The sequence below is a fragment of the Oncorhynchus kisutch genome, linkage group LG8, assembly GCF_002021735.2.
Source record: "Oncorhynchus kisutch isolate 150728-3 linkage group LG8, Okis_V2, whole genome shotgun sequence".
NCBI classification, from domain to species: domain Eukaryota; kingdom Metazoa; phylum Chordata; class Actinopteri; order Salmoniformes; family Salmonidae; genus Oncorhynchus; species Oncorhynchus kisutch.
In genome coordinates, this window is record NC_034181.2 from 72,624,342 (window position 1) to 72,650,041 (window position 25,700).

Consider the following 25,700-nt stretch of genomic DNA (forward strand, 5'->3'; position numbering starts at 1 on the left):
ACCAGAGCCCTGCTCAAAAGTAGTGCACTATAATAGGAATAGGGTGCCATATGGGATTTAGCCTGTGTTTCCTTTAGCCATCACAATAGCGCCATGATGGTTGCAGGAAGGTTTCGTATATGTTCTAGACCCAGACAGACCCTTTCACAACCTCGACTGCTATCTGCAGGGCCTAAGACACACTACTGGAGAAATGTGTGGTATTTCATTGAAATGGCTGAGTAGGCTTTCCTTCCACACCCCAACGTGACCTGTTGGAGACTTGCAGTGGTGGAAAAAGTACCCAATTGTCATACTTGAGTAAAAGTAAAGATACCTTCATAGAAAGTTACTCAAGTAAAAGTGAAAGTCACCCAGTAAAATACTACTTGAGTAAGTATCAATAGTGTTTGTAATTGCTAAAATATACTTATGTCTCAAAAGTAGAAGTAAAAGTATAAATCATTTCAAATTCCTTATATTAAGCAAAGCAGTTGGCACCATTTTTAAATGTATTTTTAAATGTACGGATACCCGGGGGGGATAGCCAACACTCACACATTATTTACGAAAGATGCATTGGTGTTTAGTGAGTCCGCCAGACCATAGGCAGTAGGGATGACCACATGTTCTCTTGATAAGTGGGTGAATTAGAAAAATGTTCTGTCCTGCTAAGCGTTCAAAATGTAACGAGTACTTTGGGTTGTCAGGGAAAATGTATGGGGTAAAAAGTACAATATTTTCTTTAATAATGTTATGTAGTAAAAGTTGTCAAAAATATAAATAGTAATGTAAACTACAAATACCCAAAACAACTACTTAAGTAGTACTTTAAAGTATTTTTACTTAATTACTATACACCACTGGAGATGTCCTCAGGTTCTCTCGATGCTCCAAAGGGCTGCGACAAGGTTCATTATAGTGCATCGAGTAGGAAGAAATGTGCCATATAGCACACGCATTGCTATTGTAATAATTTGTGATTGTTTTACATGATATGACAGAGACATTCTACACATTTGCTTGCAAGTTGCAAGTTGTTTGCTTTAATGACTGACACTAAAGTGGGACACTTGGGGAAAGACAATCATCTTTATATTGTAATACTCTTAATGTACAACCCAGACTACATACGGGTGCTGGTTTAGCCTACCAAAAGAAATACAGCCCAGACAGAATGGCACAATTGTAAAGAAAGTGATTGATCTATTCTTGTATCCTACTGATTGTAGGGTGTTCCAACAACACAGTATAGGGCAACGTTTATATCCTAATACAACAACACTGTATAGGACGAAGTATATATCTTAATGCAACAACACAGTATAGGGTGACGTTTATATCCTAATGCAACAACACAGTATAGGGTGAACTACAGTATATATCCTAATGCAGACAAGGACATGTTTTACCCCATGACCTAGGTCTTTTAAAATTGTGTTATAGGTTAGGCCTATGTGTTATAACTGTTATAACTGTGTTATTTCACATGAATTTGAAATAAATATTGTATTTTATTATTATACAGCATTAGGCTATGAGTTATAGAAATAGCTCTCTTGAATCAATCAAACATGCAATTTGTCTAGATATAAGACACTCACATAGAAAGTATGATATGACAATGGGATCAGCCAATTTGAACTCAGCGGTAGACGTAACACAGTAAATAAAAAATCCGTATTCCAAGACACACAAATTAGTATGATATGTTAGGTTTGGTATGGTATCTATTAATTTGTTACTCTCCATCATCCATTTCATATGATATGTTACGAATTACAATTCTTATGATATGTTACGAATTGCAATGCATGCAATATGTTACGAATTTGCAACACATATGACATGTTATGAATTCCAACTTGTTGTGGATAACTTTAGCTAGGTGGCTAATGCCAACGTTAGGGTTAGGAGTTAGGTTAAAGCTTAGGGTTAAGGGGAAGGGTTAGCTAACATGCTAGTTGAAAAGTAGTTGCAAAGTTGCTAATTATCTACTCTGACTTTTGTTTTTGCCTTAAGTAAAATTCTGGATTATGTAACCATAACAAATGTAATATATCATGCTGTTTTGAGTGTCCCGGGGGTTTCGTTTACTATGATATGTCTAGTCTATGAGACCAAGCTGGATCCGCGGTGACGAAATAAAGCTTTTAAATGACCAATTTGATCTGTGTGGTGCCAGCTGGCCGGCAAGTTATGCTGCATGTCAACAAATGGTCAGAAATCATCATTGGGAAATCAAATCCTCAGAAATAGCAGAATCACGATTTGTTGATTGCTAGAATTGATCGAAGGCTGATCAAAGTTCATCGATAGTCATTACAGCTAAACTTCCAGCCAATCTTTGCCTTGTAGAGGGAGAAGCATCCTATTGGGTAGAGGCAGGGAATATAAACATGTGCAAGATGATATAGCCTACATAACTCTTTTCCTTGTAGAGGGAGAAGCATCCTATTGGGTAGAGGCAGGGAATATAAACATGTGCAAGATGATATAGCCTACATAACTCTTTCACAGAGGAGAGCTTAGTCTAGAAAGCAAAGTTAGAGATAGAAAAATGGTATTAATTCAGTTATCATCTCTCGTCTCAGAATTGTCGCATGGACAGGCTTTCTTAGGTCTGTGTAGTTTATTTATTTCCCTTATTGTTCTTTTGCTGATCCGACAGCTTGTGAAGCAGAGGAGACCACGAGGATTCCCTCCTGGACCGTCACCTATCCCTGTCATAGGGAACATTATGTCTCTAGCAACAGAACCGCACGTCTTTATGAAGAAACAGAGTGAAATCCATGGGCAGGTACGGTACTTAAATTATTGTGTCAAAGTGGCTTGACTAAACCTAGGCATTTTTTTGTGTTGGCTACTTGTGTGCACCCCCATGTAGGCTAGTCTTCTTTTGCTCAAACCGATTTAACTCTTGCGGTTTAGCCTGTTGAGTGTTAATTTATTAATTTTGCATTACAATAGATGTATTTTATATAGCGCTTTTCATTCCAGAACAGAATCTCAAAGTCGCTTTAATTTCACTGGTGAAAAAACTGTGCGAAATAAAATTTGTAATGGGGCGGCAGGTAGCCTAGTGGCTAGAGCATTGGGCCAGTGACCGAAAGGTTGCAGGATCGAATCCAGAGTTGACAAGGTAAAAATCTGTCGTTCTGTCCCTGAACAAGGCAGTTAACCCACTGTTCCCCGGTAGGCAGTAAATAAGAATTTGATCTTAACTGGCTTGCCATGTTAAATAAAAATAATAATAATCCGGAACACACACATACCATAATTCCTAAATGTGTCAAAGGTTAGTTAGGGTGGACGCTCAATTCTTGACCCTATGTCTTGCGTCAGCCTATAAAAAAGCTCAGAAAACTGAACAAAAGAGGCTCACTATTCGCAAATTTATGGCAGGCTCCAGCTGCGCTAGCAGGGTTTCTAGAAAATGGCGAATGTCCGCTTAGTCAGCATGCCTCGGCAAATAGAGTGAGGGCTACTTTCCTATATTTGGACTAGCCTAATAAACTCAGCAAAAAAAAAAACGTCCTCAGTGAAGAGCACTTTTTGCCAGTCCTGTCTGGTCCAGTGACAGTTGGTTTGTGCCCATAGGGGACGTTGTTGCCGGCAATGTCTGGTGAGGACCTGCCTTACAACAGGCCTACAAGCCCTCAGTCCAGCCTCTCTCAGCCTATTGCGAACAGTCTGAGCACTGATGGAGGGATTGTGCGTTCCTGGTGTAACTCTGGTAGTTGTTGATGCCATTCTGTACCTGTCCCGCAGGTGTGATGTTCGGATGTACCGATCCTGTGCAGGTGTTGTTACACGTGGTCTGCCACTGCAAGGATGATCAGCTGTCTGTCCTGTCTCCCTGTAGCCTGTCTTAGGCGTCTCACAGTATGGACAATGCAATTTATTGCCCTGGCCACATCTGCAGTCCTCATGCCTCCTTGCAGCATGCCTAAGGCACGTTCACGCAGATGAGCAGGGACCCTGGGCATCTTTCTTTTGGTGTTTTTCAGGGTCAGCAGAAAGGCCTCTTTAGTGTCCTAAGTTTTCATAACTGTGACCTTATTTGCCTACCATCTGTAAGCTGTTAGTGTCTTAACGACTGTTCCACAGGTGCATGTTCATTAATTGTTTATGGTTCATTGAACAAGCATGGGAAACAGTGTTTAAACCCTTTACAATGAATATCTGTTAAGTTATTTAGATTTTTACTAATTATCTTTGAAAGACAGGGTCCTGAAAAAGGGATGTTTCTTTATTTGCTGATTTTAGATAATTTGCAGTTTAGATGTTATGTCATACTGGACTATAGTCTACTTGTGGATGTCTATTTATTCAAGTATTTTATCTCAGATTTTCAGTCTTGATTTGGGAGGCTACTCAGCAGTGGTTTTGAATGGATATGATGCCATCAGAGAATGCCTGTACCACCAGGCTGATGTCTTTTCTGACCGGCCATCTCTGCCTTTATTTATGAAAATGACCAAAATGGGAGGTAAGAAAGTCAGTTATTATGTATTCTGAATATGGACGTTATGACATTGTTATATTGTTATTAGTTATTATATGCAAATACAAGCTTGGTGTTATCGAACTCTAGGCTATTTGATGGTATTGAGATGAAAATAGGTCCACCTATCCTGAGAATAATATTTAATATCTTCACCCATGCTCAGAACTAATCTCAATATCTTCCTTCTCAGGACTTCTGAATGCTAAATTTGGCAACGGATGGATTGAACATCGTCAACTGGCCAGCAACTCCTTTCGTTACTTTGGAAGTTTTCAAAAGCCCATCGACCAGAAGATCTTGGAAGAGTGCATGTTTTTCGTGGATGCCATCGACAAACACAAAGGGAAACCCTTTAACCCAAAGCACCTGGTGACCAATGCTGTGTCCAACATCACCAACCTCATCATCTTCGGCGAGCGTTTCACGTACGACAACTGTGACTTCCAGCACATGATCGAGATCTTCAGTGAGAATGTGGAGCTGGCCGTCAGTGGCTGGGCCTTCCTTTATAACGCATTCCCATGGATCGAGTACCTCCCCTTCGGAAAGCACCAGAAGCTGTTCCGCAACGCAGCCAAGGTCTATAACTTCCTGGAGCAGATCATCAGGCGCTTCTCGAAGGGCAGAGTGTGCAACTTCCCGCGCCACTACATCGATGACTATTTGAACAAGTTGGACAAGTGTGCTGGCGACTTGGGCACCCCGTATTCCAGGGAGAACCTAATCTACTCTGTGGGCGAGCTCATCATCGCAGGCACGGAGACCACCACCAACACCCTACGCTGGGCTATGCTCTACATGGCCCTCTACCCCAACATTCAAGGTCAGTGTGCTGCTTTATAGCACAGTAGGCCTCAGCATCAAGTCCTCTGCCTTGTCCACACTCGGGCCTCATAGCACCCTGCCCTGTCCTCATTCAGGCCTCATAGCACCCTGCTCTGTCCTCATTCAGGCCTCATAGCACCCTGCCTTGTCCTTACTCAGGCCTCATAGCACCCTGCCTTGTCCTCTTTCAGGCCTCATAGCACCCTGCCTTGTCCTTACTCAGGCCTCATAGCACCCTGCGTTGTCCTTACTCAGGCCTCATAGCACCCTGCCCTGTCCTCATTCAGGCCTCATAGCACCCTGCTCTGTCCTCATTCAGGCCTCATAGCACCCTGCCTTGTCCTTACTCAGGCCTCATAGCACCCTGCCTTGTCCTTACTCAGGCCTCATAGCACCCTGCCCTGTCCTCATTCAGGCCTCATAGCACCCTGCTCTGTCCTCATTCAGGCCTCATAGCACCCTGCCTTGTCCTTACTCAGGCCTCATAGCACCCTGCCTTGTCCTCTTTCAGGCCTCATAGCACCCTGCCTTGTCCTTACTCAGGTCTCATAGCACCCTGCCCTGTCCTCACTCAGGCCTCAGAGCACCCTGCCTTGTCCTTACTCAGGCCTCATAGCACCCTGCCCTGTCCTCACTCAGGCCTCAGAGCACCCTGCCTTGTCCTTACTCAGGCCTCATAGCACCCTGCCCTGTCCTCATTCAGGCCTCATAGCACCCTGCCTTGTCCTTACTCAGGCCTCATAGCACCCTGCCCTGTCCTCATTCAGGCCTCACAGCACCCTGCCTTGTCCTTACTTAGGTCTCATCATGTTAAGTGTTGCATGAGACCTCCACAACGTCCCTCCATCTCTTCCTGTCCTGTTCTATTCATCTTTTTTCAGATGAGGCCTATTCCGGAGATTAAGCTCAGTTTCAACGGTTCGCTAACAGGTCATCCTTGGTCTTTCTTTCTCTTCTTCTCCTCTGGTGTCCAGTAAAGGGACTTGCCTTGTCTTTATTTAACCTTTCTCCAAGCCATAATATACAGCAACTTTTATTTGCATACGTTAGATAACTAAGGTATAGATTTTTTTCTTTCAACTGTACAAAGGTATACACTCCCTCCCCTCGGACAGTGAAGCTACAATTGTAAATGTGTCTCTATACTTAGCGGTTTTCTTCCGCTGAAGGAGAGGAGGACCAAAACGCAGCGTGGTTAGTGTTAAACATCTTTAATAAAGACGATAACCGAGAACACTACACAAATACAAAACAATAAATGTGAAACCGAAACAGTCCTGTGTGGTGAAACAAACACAGACACGGAAACAATCACCCACAAACAAACAGTGAAACCCAGGCTACCTAAGTATGATTCTCAATCAGAGACAACTAACGACACCTGCCTCTGATTGAGAACCATACTAGGCCGAACACAGAAAAACAACCTAGACACACAAAACATAGAATGCCCACCAAACGCACATCCTGACCAACTAAAACAAACAATTAACACAATAACTAGGGTCAGAATGTGACAACCATTTTAGATTTGAGAACAAATATTTAATATTAGGTGACAGTACAGAATGTCACCTTTTATTTGAGGGTATGTTTATTTATTTATATATATATATCTGTTTTACCGTTTAGAAATGAAAGCATGTAGCTAATGTAGTTAATCCCCCCCACTTGAAGATGAGTAAGTATTTGGACAAGTTCACGTGTTTTAATGTAGTAAATAATTGAGTATTTGGTCCCATATTCCTTGCACACAATGACTACATCAAGCTGTGACTTTAAAAACTTGTTGGATGCATTTACAGCTTGTTTTGGTTGTGTTTCGGATTATGCTTGGCCCAATAGGAAGTGAATGGTGGACAATGTATTATGTAATTTTGTAGACTTTTATTGTAAGCAAGAATAAAATGTGTTTTTGAACGCAGCTACATTAATGTGGATGCTACCATGATTAGGGATGTCATGAATTAGAAATAAAATGACTCCAGTCATCATCCATCATTCATAACCCAAAATCAACCAAACCAAACTCCAAATGCATCCAACGAATGTGTAGTCACAAGCTTGATGTAGTCATTGCATACTAGAAATACGGGACCAAATACTAAACATTAGACCTCTTTAATACACTATAAGTGAATTTGTCCAAATACATATGATATCTTCAAATGGGAGGACTAGATACAGTGGGGCAAAAAAGTATTTAGTCAGCCACCAATTGTGCAAGTTCTCCCACTTAAAAAGATGAGAGGCCTGTAATTTTCATCGGTTTTGGAGCAGTGGCTTCTTCCTTGCTGAGTGGCCTTTCAGGTTATTTCAAAATAGGACTCGTTTTACTGTGGATATATATACTTTTGTGCCTGTTTCCTCCAGCATCTTCACAGGTTTGCACTTTCCGCACCAAAGTATAGTTATATCTAAGAGACGTCTCCTTCCTGAGCGGTATGACGTGTCATGCACAACGTAGATGTCCTAACCGACTTGCCAAAACTATAGTTTGTGAACAAGAAATTTGTGGAGTGGTTGAAAAATGAGTTAAATGACTCCAACATAAGTGTATGTAAACTTCCAACTTCAACTGTATGTACTGTCCCACAAAATTGCTAAACATAGCAAGCCATTCGCTGAGGGTGAATTCATTAAAGAATGTTTAATTGACTCTGCAGCAATACTTTGCCCCGACAAGAAAGAGCTGTTTGAAAATGTTGAGGACATGTGTTGAGAATATAGAACAACAGTTGAAAGACAAGGTAAAGGATTTCACCTATTTCTCCTTGGCCCTGGATGAGAGCAGTGATGCATGTGACATGGCACAGTTGTTGATATTCAAATCAAATCAAATTTATTTATATAGCCCTTCGTACATCAGCTGATATCTCAAAGTGCTGTACAGAAACCCAGCCTAAAACCCCAAACAGCAGGCAATGCAGGTGTTGAAGCACGTTGGCTCGGAAAAACTCCCTAGAAAGGCCAAAACCTAGGAAGAAACCTAGAGAGGAACCAGGCTATGAGGGGTGGCCAGTCTTCTTCTGGCTGTGCCGGGTGGAGATTATAACAGAACATGGCCAAGATGTTCAAACGTTCATAAATGACCAGCATGGTCAAATAATAGGTCTGGGACAGGTAGCACATCCGGTGAACAGGTCAGGATTCCATAGCCGCAGGCAGAACAGTTGAAACTGGAGCAGCAGCACGGCCAGGTGGACTGGGGACAGCAAGGAGTCATCATGCCAGGTAGTCCTGAGGTATGGTCCTAGGGCTCAGGTCCTTCGAGAGAGAGAAAGAAAGAGAGAAAGAGATCATTAGAGAGAGCATACTTAAATTCAAACAGGACATCGGATAAGACAGGAGAAGTACTCCAGATATAACAAACTGACCCTAGCCCTCCGACACATAAACTACTGCAGCATAAATACTGGAGGCTGAGACAGGGGGGGCCAGGAGACACTGTGGCCCCATCCGATGATACCCCCGGACAGGGCCAAACAGGAAGGATATAACCCCACCCACTTTGCCAAAGCACAGCCTCCACACCACTAGAGGGATATCTGCAACCACCAACTTACCATCCTTACAAGGCAGAGTATAGCCCACAAAGATATTCTTATGAGGCATAACCCCAGACTTTTAAATTATAGAGGAGCTTACTTCAGGCAATGCAGAGCACAACCACAGGGAAATATTTATTGGAGGAGCTTAATAAGTGTGTGGCAAAGCTGGGACTGAGTGGGTGTGCAAATTTGACAGGAAAAAACATTGGCCTTTTGAAAAGGATACAAGATCAAGTAGCCGACCTGAACCCAGATCAGAATAAATTTTTCTTGCACTGCATTATTCATTAGGAGGTGCTCTGTAAATGTGTTCTGAAAATGAGCCATGTTTTGGATACAGTCACTAAAGTGGTAAACTTCATAAGAGCAAAATCTTTAAACCACATGCTGTTCGTCTCACTGTTGGAAGAGACAGAGTCGGGTCATGCAGATCTCCCCTACCACACAAATATTGAGATGGCTGAGTTTGGGGAAGGTGCATAAAAGGGTGTGGGACCTCAAGACTGAGATTTCTGAGTTTTTGCAAATGAAAGGAAAATATGTGGATTTCCCTCAACTGCAAGATAAAGAATGGTTGGCTGATTTTGCCTTCACAGTGGACATCCTGGCTCTCATGAATGAACTGAATTCCAAACTACAAGGGAAGGGCCTTTTTGCACATCAGATGTACAGCCTGGTCAAAGCCTTCAAGGGAAAATTACTCCTCCTGACCCGCCAAGTAGAAGCCAACAATCTCACCCACCTTCTGACACTACTGGTCTGTTCCCTATCAGGTGACCAGCAGGAGAAGTATACATCGCTGCTGCGTGCTTTGAACAGTGAGTTTTCTTGTCGTTTTGAGTATTTCAAAGTGCTGGAAAATGACATGCTGTTGGTTTCCTCTCCTTTCACCTTCAATGTGGATAACTCTCCCACTGACCTGCACCTTGAGCTTATTGATCTTCAGTCTGATGCAGTGATTGGAGAACTATTCATAACAATGTCACTGATGAGGTTCTATGCATCTCTCGATGAACAAAACTTTCCAAAGACTCTGGAAGTGTCGGGACAAGTTGTAGTTTTTCAAGACAGAGATGCTCACTTTGCACGCTAAGCACACAGCTTTTCCTTATATCTCAATAAATAAACATTTCGTTGTCCACTCTTGCTCATTATCTACTTTCCTTTTCTTTGAAAATCTCATTTTTGGGCCTCCCAGGTGGCGCAATGGTTAAGGGCACTGTACTGCAGCGCCAGCTGTGCCACCAGAGACTCTGGGTTCGCGCCCAATCTCTGTTGTGACCGGGAGGTCTGTGGGGCGATGCACAATTGGCCTAGCGTCATCCAGGTTAGGGAGGGGTTGGCCGGTAGGGATATCCTTGTCTCATCGCACAACAGTGACTCCTGTGGCGGGCTGGGTGCAGTGCGTGCTAACCAAGGTTGCCAGGTGCACAGTTTTCCTCTGACACATTGGTGCGGCTGGCTTCCAGGTTGGATGCTCGCTGTGTTAAGAAGCAGTGCGGCTTGGTTGGGTGTGACTTTCAACCTTCGACAAGATAGACAAGATAGTAGCTACTAAAACAATTGGATACCACGAAATTGGGTAGAAACGGGGTAAAATTCTAAAAAGAAAATCTAATTTTTTGTGCAATTTCTAGCTAGCTACTATTTGTAACTGTGAAAAGCTGTCATCATGCAGTTGTTATTTATACGTGCCTTCAAAATAAATGTGGTGGGAGTTAAATCATTACACAAAGGCGAGTATTCATTTGGCTTTACATTTGAATAACAAATACGTTTTTCTAATTCTTTATGTGATATGAGCATGATTCCGGGGGCCGTATTGAATCCGGTCGCGGGCTGCATACAGCCCCCGGGCCAGCCTTTGACCAGCCTGTTATAGAAGGTTCAACAGGTCAGCACCTCAGGAGCAAATGTCTGTTGGCTTTTCGTAGTCGAGACAGCAGGTGAGGTAGAGAAAGAGATGCAGGGAGGGAGAGGGTTGAAAACAGCATCTGGTGAACAGGTCAGGGTTCCATAGCCAGCAGCACTACCAGGTGGACTGGGGAGCCAGGAGACATCGGGCCAGGTAGTCCTGAGGTATGGTCCTAGGGCTCAGGTCCTCCAAGAGAGAGAGTGATGGGAGAATTAGAGGGAGCATACTTAACCTTTTTGGGATAGGGGGCAGCATTTTCACTTTTGGATGAATAGCGTGCCCAGAGTGAACTGCCTCCTACTCTGTCCCAGATGCTAATATATGCATATTATTATTAGTATTGGATAGAAAACACTATGACGTTTCTAAAAATGTTTGAATGATGTCTGTGAGTATAACAGAACTCAGGCAAAAACCTGAGAAGAAATCCAACCAGGAAGTGGGAAATCTGAGGTTTGTAGTTTTTCAACTCAGCCCCCATTGAAGATACAGGGTGATATTATTTATGTTTCACTTCCCAAGGCTTCCACTAGATGTCAACAGTATTTTGAACCTGTTTTGAGGATTCTACTCTAAAAGAGGGGCTCATAAGTGAGTGGTCTGGCAGAGTGCCACAGCCTCGGTCTGGCGCACTCACGTGAAAGGTAGCTACGTTCCACTTCATTTGTAGAGACAAAGGAATTGTACGGTTGGAGCATTAATTAAGTTTTATGTTAAAAACATCCTAAAGATTGATTCCATACTTAGTTTGGCATGTTTCTACGGGCTGTAATGGAACTTTTTGAACTTTTCGCCCGACGTTCGGTGCGACCTGAACGACCTTTGTTTACCAAACGCCCTAACAAAAGAAGATATTTGGACATAACTGAAGGACATTATCAAACAAATCAAACATTTATGGTGGAACTGGGATTCCTGGGAATGCATTCTGATGAAAATCATCAAAGGTAAGTGAATATTTAAAATGCTATTTCTGAGTAATGTTGACTACCCAATATGGCGGGTATCTTTTTGGCTGCTTTGTTGTCTAAGGGCTGTACTCAGATTATTGCATGGTTTGCTTTCTCCGTAAAGTTTTTTTGAAATCTGACACAGCGGTTGCATTAAAGAGAAGTTTATCTAAAGTTCCATGTATAATAGTCATATCTTTATCAATGTTTATTATGAGTATTTCTGTAAATTTATGGGGCTCTCTGCACAATCACCACATGTTTTAGAACTACTGAACGTAATGCGGCAATGTAAACTCAGATTTGTTCATATAAATATGAACTTTATCAAACAAAACATGTATTGTTTGTGTAACATGAAGTCCTATGATTGTCATCTGATGAAGATCATCAAATGTTAGTGATTAAATTTATCTCTATTTCAGCTTTTTGTGACTCCTCTCTTGGGCTGGAAAAATGGCTGTGTTTTTCTGTGGCTTGGTGGTGACCTAACATAATCATTTGTGGTGCTTTCACTGTAAATCCTTTTTGAAATCAGACACTGTGGCTGGATTAACGAGGATTTTATCTTTAAAATTGTGTAAAATACTTGTATGCTTGAGGAATTTTAATTATGAGATTTTTGTTGTTTTGAATTTGGTGCCCTGCACTTTCACTGGCTGTTGGGGGGGAGAGGTCCCCGCTAGCTGTCCTGGACAGGTTAACTTCTTATGGCTGAGGGGCAGTATTGAGTAGTTTAGATGAATAAGTTGCCCAAAGTAAATGGCCTGCTCCTCAGTCTCAGTTGCTAATATATGCATATTATTATTAGTATTGGATAGAAAACACTCTAAAGTTTCTAAAACTGTTTAAATTATGTCTGTGAGTATAACAGAACTCATATGGCAGGCAAAACCCTGAGGAGAAATCAAAACACTGATCACGCTTATTCCTCATGGTACCCACTTGCGTTCCATTGCTCATGAAGACACGAAGGAACACTCCGGTTGGAACTTTATTGAAGCTATATGTTAAAAACATCCTAATGATCGATTCTGTACTTAGTTTGAAATGTTTCTTCGACCTGTAATATAACGTTTTGAAGTTTTTGTCCGATGTAACGCTGACCAGAATGAGCGTTTGGATATGTATACCAAACGCGCTAACATAGAATATATTTGGACATAACGGATATTATCGAACAAAACAAACATTTATTGTGGACCTGGGATTCCTGGAGTGCTTTCTGATGTAGATCATCAAAGGTAAGGGAATATTTATCATGTAATTTCTTGTTTATGTTGACGCCATCGTTGCGGCTATTGTGATTTTAACTTTTGAGCGCCGTCTCAGATTATTGCATGGGTTTCTTTTTCCGTAAAGTTTTTTTTAAATCTGACACAGCGGTTGCATTAAGGAGAGGTATATCTATAATTCCACGTGTATAACTTGTATTTTCATCTACATTTATGATGAGTATTTCTGTTGAATGATGTGGCTATGCAAAATCACTGGATGTTTTTGGAACTAGTGAATGTAACACGCCAATGTAAACTCATATTTGGATAAATATTAACTTTATCAAACAAAACATACATGTATTGTGTTACATGAAGTCCTATGAGTGTCATCTGATGAAGCTGATCAAAGGTTAGTGATTCATTTTATCTCTTTGTGTGGTTTTTGTGAAATCTTATGCTGGAAAAACTGCTGTGTTTTTCTGTGGCTATGTGGTGACCTAACATAATCGTTTGTGGTGCTTTTGCTGTAAAGCATATTTGTAATCGGACACTGTGGTGGGATTAATAACGAGAATAGCTTTAAAAGGGTATGAGATACATGTATGTTTGAGGAATTTTAATTATGAGATTTTTGATGTTTCGAAATTGGCGCCCTACACTTTGACTGGCTGTTGTCATATCGCTCCCGTTAACTTCTTATGGCTGCAATCCCGTTAAGTTCACACAGGACACCAGATAAGACAGGAGAATTTCACCAGATAGGACAGGCTGATCCTAGCCTCCTGGGCACATAGACTATTGCAGCATAAATACTGGAGGCTGAGACAGGGGGATCAGGGGACACTGTTGCCCTGTCTGACGATACCCCTGGACAGGCAGGATATCACCCCAGCCACTTTGCCAAAGCACAGCCCCCACACCACTAGAGGGATATGAACAGACTACCAATTTACTACACTGAGACAATGCTGACTAGAGCCCAAAAAGATATCCTCCACCGCACAAGCTCGAGGGGGGTGCAACACCGGATAGGAAGATCACGTCAGTGACTCAACCCACTCAAGTCGAGTATAGTGAAAAAAGGCATGACGTGTCACAGCCTTTCTAGGGACGGCATGGAAGAGCACTAGTAAGCCCCCATAATAAGGTCAGAGGCAGACAATTCCAGTGGAGAGACGGGAGCCGGCCAGACAGAGAGCGCAAGGGCGATTCGTCACTCCAGTGCCTTGCAGTTCACCTTCACACTCCTGGGCCAGACTACACTCAATCATAGGGCCTACTAAAGAGATGAGTCTTCAGTAAAGACTAAAAGGTTGATACCGAGTCTGCATTTCTGACATGGATAGGCAGACCATTCCATAAAAATTGAACTCTAAAGGAGAAAGCCCTGCCTTTAGCTGTTTGCTTAGAAATTCTAGGGACAATAAGGAGACCTGTGTTTTGTGACCGTAGAGTACGTGTAGGTATGTCTGGCATAAACAATTCGGAGAGATAGGTATGAGCAAGTCCATGTAATTGACACGTCTACTCCCACTCCTCCCCTCCGGTGTTCGACGTCGCCAGTCTACTAACCACCGGTCCTGGCATCCATCATTACACGCACCTGCAGATCATCATGATACTTACCTTCCTGATTACCTCCCCTATATCTGTCACTCCCTTGGGTTCCTTCCTCAGTTAGTATTGTTCCTATGTTTACGAGTAAACACCACTGTTATGTTGTCTCGTTTCATGTTTGTTGTTTTATTAAACGTTTCTCTTGCACCTGCTTCGCAACTCACAGTGTCATCGTGACAGTAATGCTTTGTAGGTTAGCAGTAAAACCTTGAAATTAGCCTTAGCCTTAACAGGAAGTCAAAAAGTAGAGAAGCTAGCACTGGAGTAATGTGATCCAATTTTGTGGTTCTAATCAAGATACTAGCAGCTTCTACGTGCTTCTACACCTGCATTGCTTGCTGTTTGGGGTTTTAGGCTGGGTTTCTGTACAGCACTTTGAGATATCAGCTGATGTACGAAGGGCTATATAAATAAATTTGATTTGATTTAGCAGCCGTATTTCAAATCAAATTGTATTAGTCACATGCGCCGAATACAACAGGTGTAGACCTTACAGTGAAATGCTTACTTATGAGCCCCTAACCAACAATGCAGTTTAAAAAAATACAGAGAAGAATAAGAAATAAAAGTAACAAGTAATTAAAGAGCAGCAGTAAAATAACAATAGCGAGACTATGTACCTGTACAGAGTCAATGTGTGGGGGCACTGGTTAGTTGAGGGAATATGTACATTTACTGTAGGTAGAGTTATTAAAGTGACTAGGCATAGATGATAACAACAGAGTAGCAGCGGTGTAAAGGGGGGGAGCAATGAAAATAGTCTGGGTAGTCTGGGTAGAAGCTGTTTAGAAGCCGATAGCGCTCCGGTATCACTTGCCATGCTGTAGCAGAGAGAACATTCTATGACTAGGGTGGCTGGAGTCTTTGACCATTTTTAGGGCCTTCCTCTGACACAGCCTGATATAGAGGTCTGGACGGCAGGAAGCTTGGCCCCAGTGATGTACTGGGCCGTTCGCACTACCCTCCGTAGTGCCTTGCGGTCCGAGGCCGAGCAGTTGCCATACCAGGCAGTGATGCAACCAGTCATGCTCTTGATGGTGCAGCTGTAGAGCCTTTTGTGGATCTGAGGACCCATGCCAAATATTTTCAGTCTCCTGAGGGGGAATAGATTTTGTCGTGCCCTCTTCATGACTGTCCTGTCTTGGGGTGCTTGGACCATGTTAGTTTGTTGGAGATGTGGATACCAAGGAACTTGAAGCTCTCAACCTGCTCCACTGCAGCCCCGTTGATGAGTATTCCTTTTTCCTGTAGTCCACAATAATCTCCTTTGTCTTGATCACGTTGAGGGAGACGTTGTTGTCCTGGCACCACACGGCCAGGTCTCTGACCTCCTCCCTATAGGCTGTCTCGTTGTTGTCGGTGATCAGGCCTACCACTGTTGTGTCATCGGCAAACTTAATGAGAGGGTTGGAGTTCCAGTCATGAGTGAACAAGAGGGGTCTGATCATGCACCCTTGAGGGGCCCCTGTGTTGAGGATCAGCGTGGCAGATGTGTTGTTACCTACCCTTAACACCTGGGGCTGGCCCATCAGGAAGTCCACGATCCAGAGGGAGGTGTTTAGTCCCAGGGTCCTTAGCTTATTGATGAGCTTTGAGGACACTATGGTGTTGAATGCTGAGCTGTAGTCAATGAATATCATTCTCATGTAGGTGTTTCTTTTGTCCAGGTGGGAAAGGGCAGTGTGGAGTGCAATTGAGATTGCATCATCTGTGGATCTGTTGGGGTGGTATGCAAATCGGAGTGGGTCTAGGGTTTCTGGGTTAATGGTGTTGATGTGAGCCATGACCAGCCTTTCAAAGCACGTCATGGCTACAGACGTGAGTGCTACAGGACGGTAGTCATTTAGGCAGGTTACCTTAGTGTTCTTGGGTACAGGCACTATGGTGGTATGTATTTTGCACTAACTGAACATTATTTAGTGCTTTATCCAGATAACCAGAGAGTGGAGCATTGCAGTAGTCTAATCTAAAAGTTACAAAAGCATGGATTAGTTTACTGCATCATTTTTGTACAAAGTTACAGATTTTTGCAATGTTACGAAAATGGAATAAAGCTACCCTTGAATTATTCTTAATATGTTCATCAAAAGAGAGTCCAGAGCAATTCAGAGGTCCTTCGCATTTTTGAGACAACTGTACAACCATCAACATTCATTTTTAGGTCAAACAGCAGATCTCTTTGTTTTTTGGGACCTAGAACTTGCATCTCTGTTTTGTCCGAGTTTAAAAGTAAAACATTTGCTGCCATCCACTTCCTTATGTCTGAAACACAAGCTTCCAGGTTAGGCAATTTTGGGGCTTCACCATGTTTAATCGAAATGTTCAGCTGTGGGTCATCCGCATAGCAGTGAAAGTTGACATTGTGTTTCCGAATGACATCACCAAGAGGTAGAATGTATAGTGAAAATAATAGTGGTCCTAAAACGGAATCTTGAGGAACACCGAAACTTTTTTTTGATTTGTGAGAGAACAAATCATCCAAAGACAGTCAATTATATATTTTCTGACAGATAAGATCTAAACCAGGCAAGAACTTGTCCGTGTAGACCAAAGAGGGTTTCCAATCTCTTGCGGTGATAGTGTCACAAGCGGCACTAAGGTCTAGGAGCACGATGACAGATGCAGATCCTTGGTCTGATGCCATTAAAAGGTCATTTACCACCTTCAAGACTGCCGTTTCAGTACTATGATGGGATCTAAAACCAGACTTGAGCGTTTCCTATGCAGTCGTGGCCAAAAGTTTTGAGAATGACACAAATATACATTTTCACAACGTCTGCTGCCTCAGTTTGTGTGATGGCAATTTGCATATACTCCAGAATGTTATGAAGAGATGAATTACAATTAATTGCAAAGTCCCTCTTTGCCATGCAAATGAACTGAATCCCCAAAAAACATTTCCACTGCATTTCAGCCCTACCACAAAAGGACCAGCTGACATGTCAGTGATTCTCTCGTTAACACAGGTGTGAGTGTTGACGAGGACAAGGCTGGAGATCACTCTGTCATGCTGGTTGAGTTCCAATAACAGACAGGAAGCTTCAAAAGGAGGGTGGTTCTTGGAATCATTGTTCTTCCTCAGTCAACCATGGTTACCTGCAAGGAAACACGTGCCGTCATCATTGTTTTGCACAAAAAGGGTTTCACAGGCAAGGATATTGCTGCCAGTAAGATTGCACCTAAAGCAACCATTTATCGGATGATCAATAACTTCAAGGAGAGCGGTTAAAATTTTGTGAAGAAGGCTTCATGGCGCCCAAGAAAGTCCAGCAAGTGCCAGGACCGTCTCCTAAAGTTGATTCAGCTGCGTGATCGGGGCACCACCAGTACAGAGCTTGCTCAGGAATGGCAGCAGGCAGGTGTGAGTGCATCTGCACGCACAGTGAGGCAAATACTTTTGGAGGATGGCCTGGTGTCAAGAAGGGCAGCAAAAAAGCCACTTCTCTCCAGGAAAAACATCAGGGACAGACTGATATTCTGCAAAGGGTACAGGGATTGGACTGCTGAGGACTGGGATAAAGTCATTTTCTCTGATGAATCCCCTTTCCGTTTGTTTGGGGCATCCGGAAAAAAGCTTGTCCTGAGAAGACAAGGTGAGCGCTACCATCAGTCATGTTTAATGCCAACATTAAAGCATCCTGAGACCATTCTTGTGTGGCGTTGCTTCTCAGCCAAGGGAGTGGGCTCACTCACAATTTTGCCTAAGAACACAGCCATGAATAAGGAATGGTACCAATATATCCTCCGAAAGCAACTTCTCCCAACCATCCAGGAACAGTTTGGTGACGAACAATGCCTTTTCCAGCATGATGGAGCACCTTACCATAAGGCAAAAGTGATAACTAAGTGACTCGGGGAACAAAACACCGATATTTTGGTTCCATGGCCAGGAAACTCCCCAGACCTTAATCCCATTGAGAACTTGTGGTCAATCCTCAAGAGGCGGGTGGACAAACAAAAACCCACAAATTCTGACAAACTCCAAGCATTGATTATGCAAGAATGGGCTGCCATCAGTCAGGATGTGGCCCAGAAGTTAATTGACAGTATGCCAGGGCGGATTGCAGAGGTCTTGAAAAAGAAGGTTCAACAAATATTGACTCTCCATCAACTTCATGTAATTGTCAATAAAAGCCTTTGACACTTATGAAATGCTTGTAATTATACTTCAGTATTCCATAGTAACATCTGACAAAAATATCAATGACACTGAAGCAGCAAACTTTGAGAAAATTAATATCAAAACTTTTGGCCACGACTATACATTATTGTTTCTTCAGGATGGCAGCGAGTTGCTGCACAACAGCTTTTTGTAAAAATGTCAAGAGGAATGGGAGATTTGATATAGGTCGATAGTTTTTACATTTTCCGTATCAAGGTTTGGCTTTTTCAGGAAAGGCTTTTTTTAGCTAGTTTGGTACACATTCGGAGGATAGGGAGCTGTTATTATGATCAACATAGCAGGGCCTTGCACCGGAAGTAGCTCTTTCAGTAGTGTAGTTCAGCGTAGAACTTTCTTGTATACTGGAGCCTCAGAATGGAATGAGTTGCCTCTGTCCATACAAACGACGTCCTCTCTGGGAAGCTTTAAAAAATAAGTTTGATGTCCTCTGTGCCCATATGACGATGTAACTGCAATGATGAGATGGATGTTCTTTTTATGTTTTATTATCACAATGCCATACTGTGTCCAACTTGCCTAGCTATCTTGTCTCAAGAGGACCACAATGGAAATAAGCCCCAGACTTTGTGTGTTATCCTCCATGATTTTACTCATGTGCATGTATGGCTTTTTCAAGTTGTGTGGGCTTGTTTTGTAAATTGGTAGAATTAAACTAAACAAGGGTAGGGGACAGGTTAAATAAATATTTTTAAGCATTGAGACATGGATTACAGTGGCAAGAAATGGTAGGTGAACCCTTTGGAATTACCTGGATTTCTGCATAAATTGGTCCTAAAATTTGATCTGATCTTCATCTAGGTCTCAACAGTAGACAAACACATTCTGCTTAAACTAATAACACACAAACAATTATACGTTTTCATGTCTTTATTGAACACACCGTGTAAACATTCACAGCGCAGGGTGGGAAAAGTATGTGAACCCTTGGAATAAATAACTGGTTGACCCTCCTTTGGCAGCAATAAACTCAACCAAACGTTTTCTGTAGTTGCGGATCAGACCTGCACAGCGGTCAGGAGGAATTTTGGATCATTCCTCTTTACAAAACTGTTTCAGTTTTGTATTCTTGGGATGTCTGGTGTGAACTCTCTTGAGGTCATGCCACAGCATCTCGGGTTGACTGGGTCACTTCAGAAGGCGTATTTTCTTCTGTTGATGCCATTCTGTTGTTGATTTACTTCTGTGTTTTGGGTCGTTGCCCTGTTGCATCACCCAACTTCTGTTGAGCCTCAATTGGCAGACAGATAGCCTTACTTTCTCCTGCAAAATGTCTTGATGAACCCCCTCCACAATACTTTACAGTTGAGATATGAGGTTTTGATGTTGGTGTGCTGTGCCTTTTTTCTCCACACATAGTGTTGTTTGTTCCTTCCAAACAGCTCAACTGTAGCTTCATCTGTCCACAGAATATTTTGCCAGTAGCACTGTGGAACATCCAGGTGCACTTTTGCAAACTTCAGACTTGGAGCAATGGTTTTTTTGGACAGCAGTCGCTTCTTCCGTGGTATCCTCCCATGAACACCATTCTTGTTTAGTGTTTTACGTATCGTAAACTCGTCAACAGAGATGTTAGTATGTCCCAGAGATTTCTGTCTTTAGCTGACACTCTAGGATTCTTCTTAACCTCATTGAGCATTCTGCGCTGTGATCTTGCAGTCATCTTTGCAGGATGGCCACTCCTAGGGAGAGTAGCAACTGTGCTGAACTTTCTCAATTTATAGACAATTTGTCTTACCGTGGACTGATGAACATCAAGGCTTTTAGAGATACTTTTGTAACCCTTTCCAGCTTTATGCAAGTCAACCATTCTTAATCTTAGGTCTTCTGAGCTCTCTTTTGTTCGAGGCATGGTTCACATCAGGCAATGCTTCTTGTGAATAGCAAACTAAAATGCTCTGAGTGTTTTTTATAGGGAGCTCTCAAGGCAGCTCTAACCAACATCTCCAATCTTGTCCAATCATTGATTGGACTCCAGGTTAGCTGACTCCAATTAGCTTTTGGAGAAGTCATTAGCCTCGGGGTTCACATACTTTTTCTAACTTACACTGTGAATGTTTAAATGATGATTCAATATAGACAAGAAAAATACTATAATTTGTGTGTTATTAGTTTAAGCACACTATGTTTGTCTATTGTTGTGACTTAGATGAAGATCAGATCAAATTTGATGACCAATTTATGCAGAAATCCAGGTAATTCCAAAGGGTTCACATACTTTTTCTTGCCACTGTATATATGTGTGCCATTCAGAGAGTAAATGGGCAAGACAAAATATTTAAGTGCCTTTGAACGGGGAATGGTAGTAGGTGCCAGGCGCACCGGTTTGTGTCAAGAACTGCAACGTTGCTGGGGTTTTCACACTCAACAGTTTCCCGTGTATTGTAGGCATGGTCCACCACCCAAAGGACATCCAGTCAATTTGACACAACTGTGGGAAGGGTTTGTATTTGTATTTTTTAGGGATCCCCGACTCTTCCTGGGGTCCAAACATATTAAAGCACTTACATTACATATAAAACCAAAGATAAAACAGTAGATCATATAACATTATTACACCATTACATATCTACAATACAAAATGTTTAATACCACGACAATGTAACAATGTATTCATATAATTGTTATATAATTGTTAATAATAATATATAAATGTTATATAATTGTTAATAATAATATATAATTGTTATATAACAATATAACATATAACATTGTATGCATGTCGGGGTGGCAGGGTAGCCTAGTGGTTAGAGCGGTGGACTAGTAACTGAAAGGTTGCAAGTTCAAATCCCCAAGCTGATAAGGTACAAATCTGTCTTTCTGCCCCTGAACAGGCAGTTAACCCACTGTTCCTAGGCTGTCATTGAAAATAAGAATTTGTTCTTAACTGACTTGCCTAGTTAAATAAAGGTTAAAAAATATATAGTGTGTGTGTATCTTCACAGTCCCCTATGCTGTAAGGTATTTCTTTTTCTGTGTTTTAAATCTGATTGTACTGCTTGCATCAGTTACCTGATGTGGAATAGAGTTCCATGTAGTCATGGCTCTATGTAGTACGGTTCTGGTCTTGAGGACTCTGAAGAGAGTCCCCACCTCTGGTGGCATGTCTTGTGGGGTATGCATTGGTGTCAGCTTTTTAACACCTCTTACAAAAACAAATAATCAAGAAGTCAATCTCTCTTCCACTTTGAGCCATGAGAGATTGACATGCACGTTATTAATGTTAGCTCTCTGTGTACTTTTAAGGGCCACCCATGCTGCCATGTTCTGAGCCAACTGATATTTTCCTAAATCCCTCATTGTGGCAGCTGACCACACTACTGGACAGTAGTCTAGGTGCGACAAACCAAGGGCCTGTAGGATCTGCCTTGTTGATAGTGTTGTTAAGAAGCCAGTGTTTAATTTAATTTAATTTAATTTAATTTAATTGCTATATTGTAATTACTTCACCACCATGGCCTATTTATTTCCTTAACTTACCTCATTTGCACTCACTGTATATAGACTTTTTTGTTTTCTTTTGTTCTACTGTATTATTGACTGTATGTTTTGTTTATTCCATGTGTAACTCTGTGTTGTTGTATGTGTCGAATTGCTACGCTTTATCTTGGCCAGGTTGCAGTTGTTCTCAACTAGCCTACCTGGTTAAATAAAGGTGTTCTCAACTAGCCTACCTGGTTAAATAAAGGTGAAATAAAATAAAAGATAGAACATTGTGATGAAAAGGTATTGACAGTTTGCTGCTGGTGTTTCCTCTGTGTAGAGAAGGTGCATATGGAACTGGACAGTGTGCTGGGAAGTGAGAAGTCCCCCTCGCTGGCGGACAAAAAGAGGATGCCCTATGTGGAAGCGGTGCTACATGAGGTCCTGCGCTTCTGTAACATCGTGCCCCTGGGCATCTTCCGCGCCACCACTCAGGACACACTGGTGAGCGGCTACAACATCCCCAAAGGCACCATGGTCATCACCAACCTGTACTCTGTGCACTTTGATGAGAAGTACTGGTGCGACCCTGGAACCTTCTCACCACATCGCTTCCTGGACAGCAATGGAAACTTTGTCCGACGGGAAGCTTTCCTACCCTTCTCTCTGGGTGAGTCTGGCTTCTTTCCACTCTTAGGCCCCCAAAGAGAGTAGCACACTCTCACACACATACTGTACACACCCTCTTACTTGAATGCCTCTCCTCTTGCCTATTCTAAATGGTAATGCTTAAAAACAGGGTTAATAGTCATCATGGGCATGAAATTCCAATATATTAGAGATTCTTCTGTATGTTTGTATACGTTTTAGGCAGTAGTTCTGAAAGTAGCACTCATGAGCCAAAAGTGGTTCCCGAATATTGCATACTACGTCACATATGTGCAGATATGTGCACCACGTCATTGCTCTCTCTCTCTGTGCTGTGTCCACTGAGCTGGGCCCGCCCTGCAACCTCATTGGATAATGCTGGTCAGGCCTCTTGCTACCTGTCACTCAAATGTGAGAGGCCGAAGCTCATTGGCTAGAACTCAAATTGCTCGCCCACATGGAGGGAAATGTAGGGAAAATAACACAGCACAGCTTCAATTAAACAGTCGCTTTCAAACTAGGGATTTCGTGTCTAATTGAGGTAAGACAGTAATTCTGCTCATAGATTATGCATGTATGAACTACACATTGAAAAATACTTTCTTCGTCGCCAAAGTACCGGAGCATGTCTTTAACCGTATACCCCAGCTATGATCTCATTTCATTTTACCTACAATGAGTCAAATGTAATAAAAGCTAGAGCCTCTCTGGTATGAAGGCCCAGTAATCTATTTGAGCGCTTAATTAATAGACTGGTGAGCAAGCCTGTCCCTGGGGCTATTGCAGACTACAATGCTGCCATTAATAAAGGAAAGTATTGTTAAGACAGAAAAACACCACCATGTCAGTTCAAACAAAACAAATTCTCTCACCCATACATGTGGTTTCCTCTATTGCTCAAGTTGCGCTGTTTATGCAAGTGTAAACCTTTTCCCAGCCATATCAAATCATTGGATTAACCTATATGCTAAAAAGGTAAACACTAAACAGCCCATAACAGTGATAGTAAAGGACATTTACTATCACTTAACAGATACATTGAGTACAATAGATATGTTGTATTGGTTGAATGTTCACTGGAAAACAGTAGTCAGTAGCTGGTGTCACTAAATCGGCAGACGGCTCATTGTAATGGCTGGAATGGAATGGTTTGATACCTTTCCGTTGATTTCATGTCAGCCATTACGACAAGCAGTCCTCCCTTCACCAGCCTCCTCTGAGTAGAGTAGATGATACAAAGTATGACATGATCTTCACAAAACTCAATCCATGTTGTGTGGTTTGTCCTCAGGGAAGCGTCACTGTTTGGGCGAGCATCTGGCCAGGATGGAGATGTTCCTGTTCTTCACCACCATGCTGCAGCGCTTCCACCTGCAGTTCCCCCCCGGCACAGTGCCAAGCCTCACCCCCAAACTGGGCATGACACTGCAGCCACTGCCTTACTCCATCTGTGCCGTCCGCAGGCAGCAGTGACAGATTCTCAGAAGGCACAGCCAGAAGGGGTGGGGGGGGGTTGGGGGTTTAGTCAGAACAGAACAGGGGTCTAGAGCTTGTACTCCTACCTTGTGTTTTACACAGAACTACTAGAATTCTAAACATCAGCTGATGGTTGTTTCTGAGAAATTGCATGTTTGCACAGCACCATTTGCAAAGTCACAGCATCACCAGAAATGTTACTGGCGAGATCCTGAAATATCAGGTGGAACTTCTCAGTAAGTTTAATCGAGAAGATAAGAAGTGTGAATAATTAATCAATACATGCAGACATATACTTTTAATTAACCTTGAATTAGAATTTACTTTTTATCTGTGTCCTTATAATCAAATGTCTCATCTTCCCTGCGGGATTACATCAATGATTGACAGGATGGACCTCTATGATGGTTCACAGCCCCGTCTTCTCTCTCACAGCCTGCCTAGATGAGAAATGGGAACATTACCCACTGGGCACACACTGGTTGAATCATTGTTGTTTCCATGTCACGTTGAATTGATGTTCCCAGTGGGTAGTTTCAGCTGTTTCTACAGCACAGTGAAAATAAGTGGACTAGCAGCCAGCCTTTCCTAGAAGGCTCTGGACATGGTGTTTAGTCTGGATCAGCCCCATGTCAATCAGTCTGAACTAACAATGAACCCTGATCTCTAGGGATTATTCCTTTAAGTAAATTGTACTTTTGTCTATTATGGTCATACTTTGTAATAAGAACAATGCCATTTGACCGTTTTTACAATGTTTATAGTGTGCCTTTACTAAGAGCAATTCAAGTTACATAGGTTTTACGCCGCATGTTCTTTTTCTTCAACGTGCTGACAGTATTTCTCTTAATAGGTTACAGGTCTATGTTTTCTCTCCCAAACATCTTCCCATCTAAACTACAGTACAGGACTAGTCAGACATGGACTTTTGCAGTGAGCCGGCAGATTGTGTCCAGACTGGGTCGTCTAGGGACACAGACACAGCCACTATAAATAATCTTCATGTGGTTGGAGCTGAGCCTGGGGCGGCATCACCCATTTCCTTAAGTGACCTCTCACTTCTACTCTTTACTCAACAGACCAAAGGGCTGAAAAAAGACTCCAATGCAATGCGGTGCATACATCAGACTTACTGGGTAATATTTCATATTGATTTGATGCCTCTAGCTCTTTTTGGCACCCAGCATACCTCTATTAACTAGTAACTGCACTTCTCAGAAAGTTATGCCGAGGTAGACAGACACTGCCAATTCACCTGGATGAGAGCCTTGTCTGTGTGCATTGGAAACTGACATTACAGTCATTTCAGCAAACATCACTGTTCCAACTGTGGTTGTTGGCAGGAGGATCTAAACACTAAGGGCAAAGTTATAATACAGTTACATTCAAGGGGATTTTTATGCCAC

At 42.3% G+C, this 25,700-nt stretch overlaps 1 protein-coding gene across 1 annotated transcript; it reads left to right on the top strand.

The window, feature by feature from the left end:
* Positions 1-2,418: 2,418 nt before the first annotated feature.
* LOC109895334 (vitamin D 25-hydroxylase) lies at positions 2,419-25,598 on the top strand. Its single transcript, XM_020488949.2, has 5 exons — positions 2,419-2,779; positions 4,330-4,471; positions 4,680-5,312; positions 22,511-22,840; positions 24,110-25,598. The coding sequence occupies exons 1-5, from the start codon at positions 2,540-2,542 to the stop codon at positions 24,289-24,291; spliced, it is 1,527 nt and encodes a 508-aa protein (XP_020344538.1). The 5' UTR covers positions 2,419-2,539; the 3' UTR covers positions 24,292-25,598.
* Positions 25,599-25,700: the final 102 nt, after the last annotated feature.

Coding starts and splice junctions, on each gene's coding strand:
- LOC109895334 (XM_020488949.2), top strand. CDS start 2,540: ATGGTATTAATTCAGTTATCATCTCTCGTCTCAGAATTGTCGCATGGA. Junction 4,472..4,679: donor GAAAATGACCAAAATGGGAG/GTAAGAAAGTCA, acceptor CTTCCTTCTCAG/GACTTCTGAATGCTAAATTT. Junction 5,313..22,510: donor CCTCTACCCCAACATTCAAG/GTCAGTGTGCTG, acceptor TCCTCTGTGTAG/AGAAGGTGCATATGGAACTG.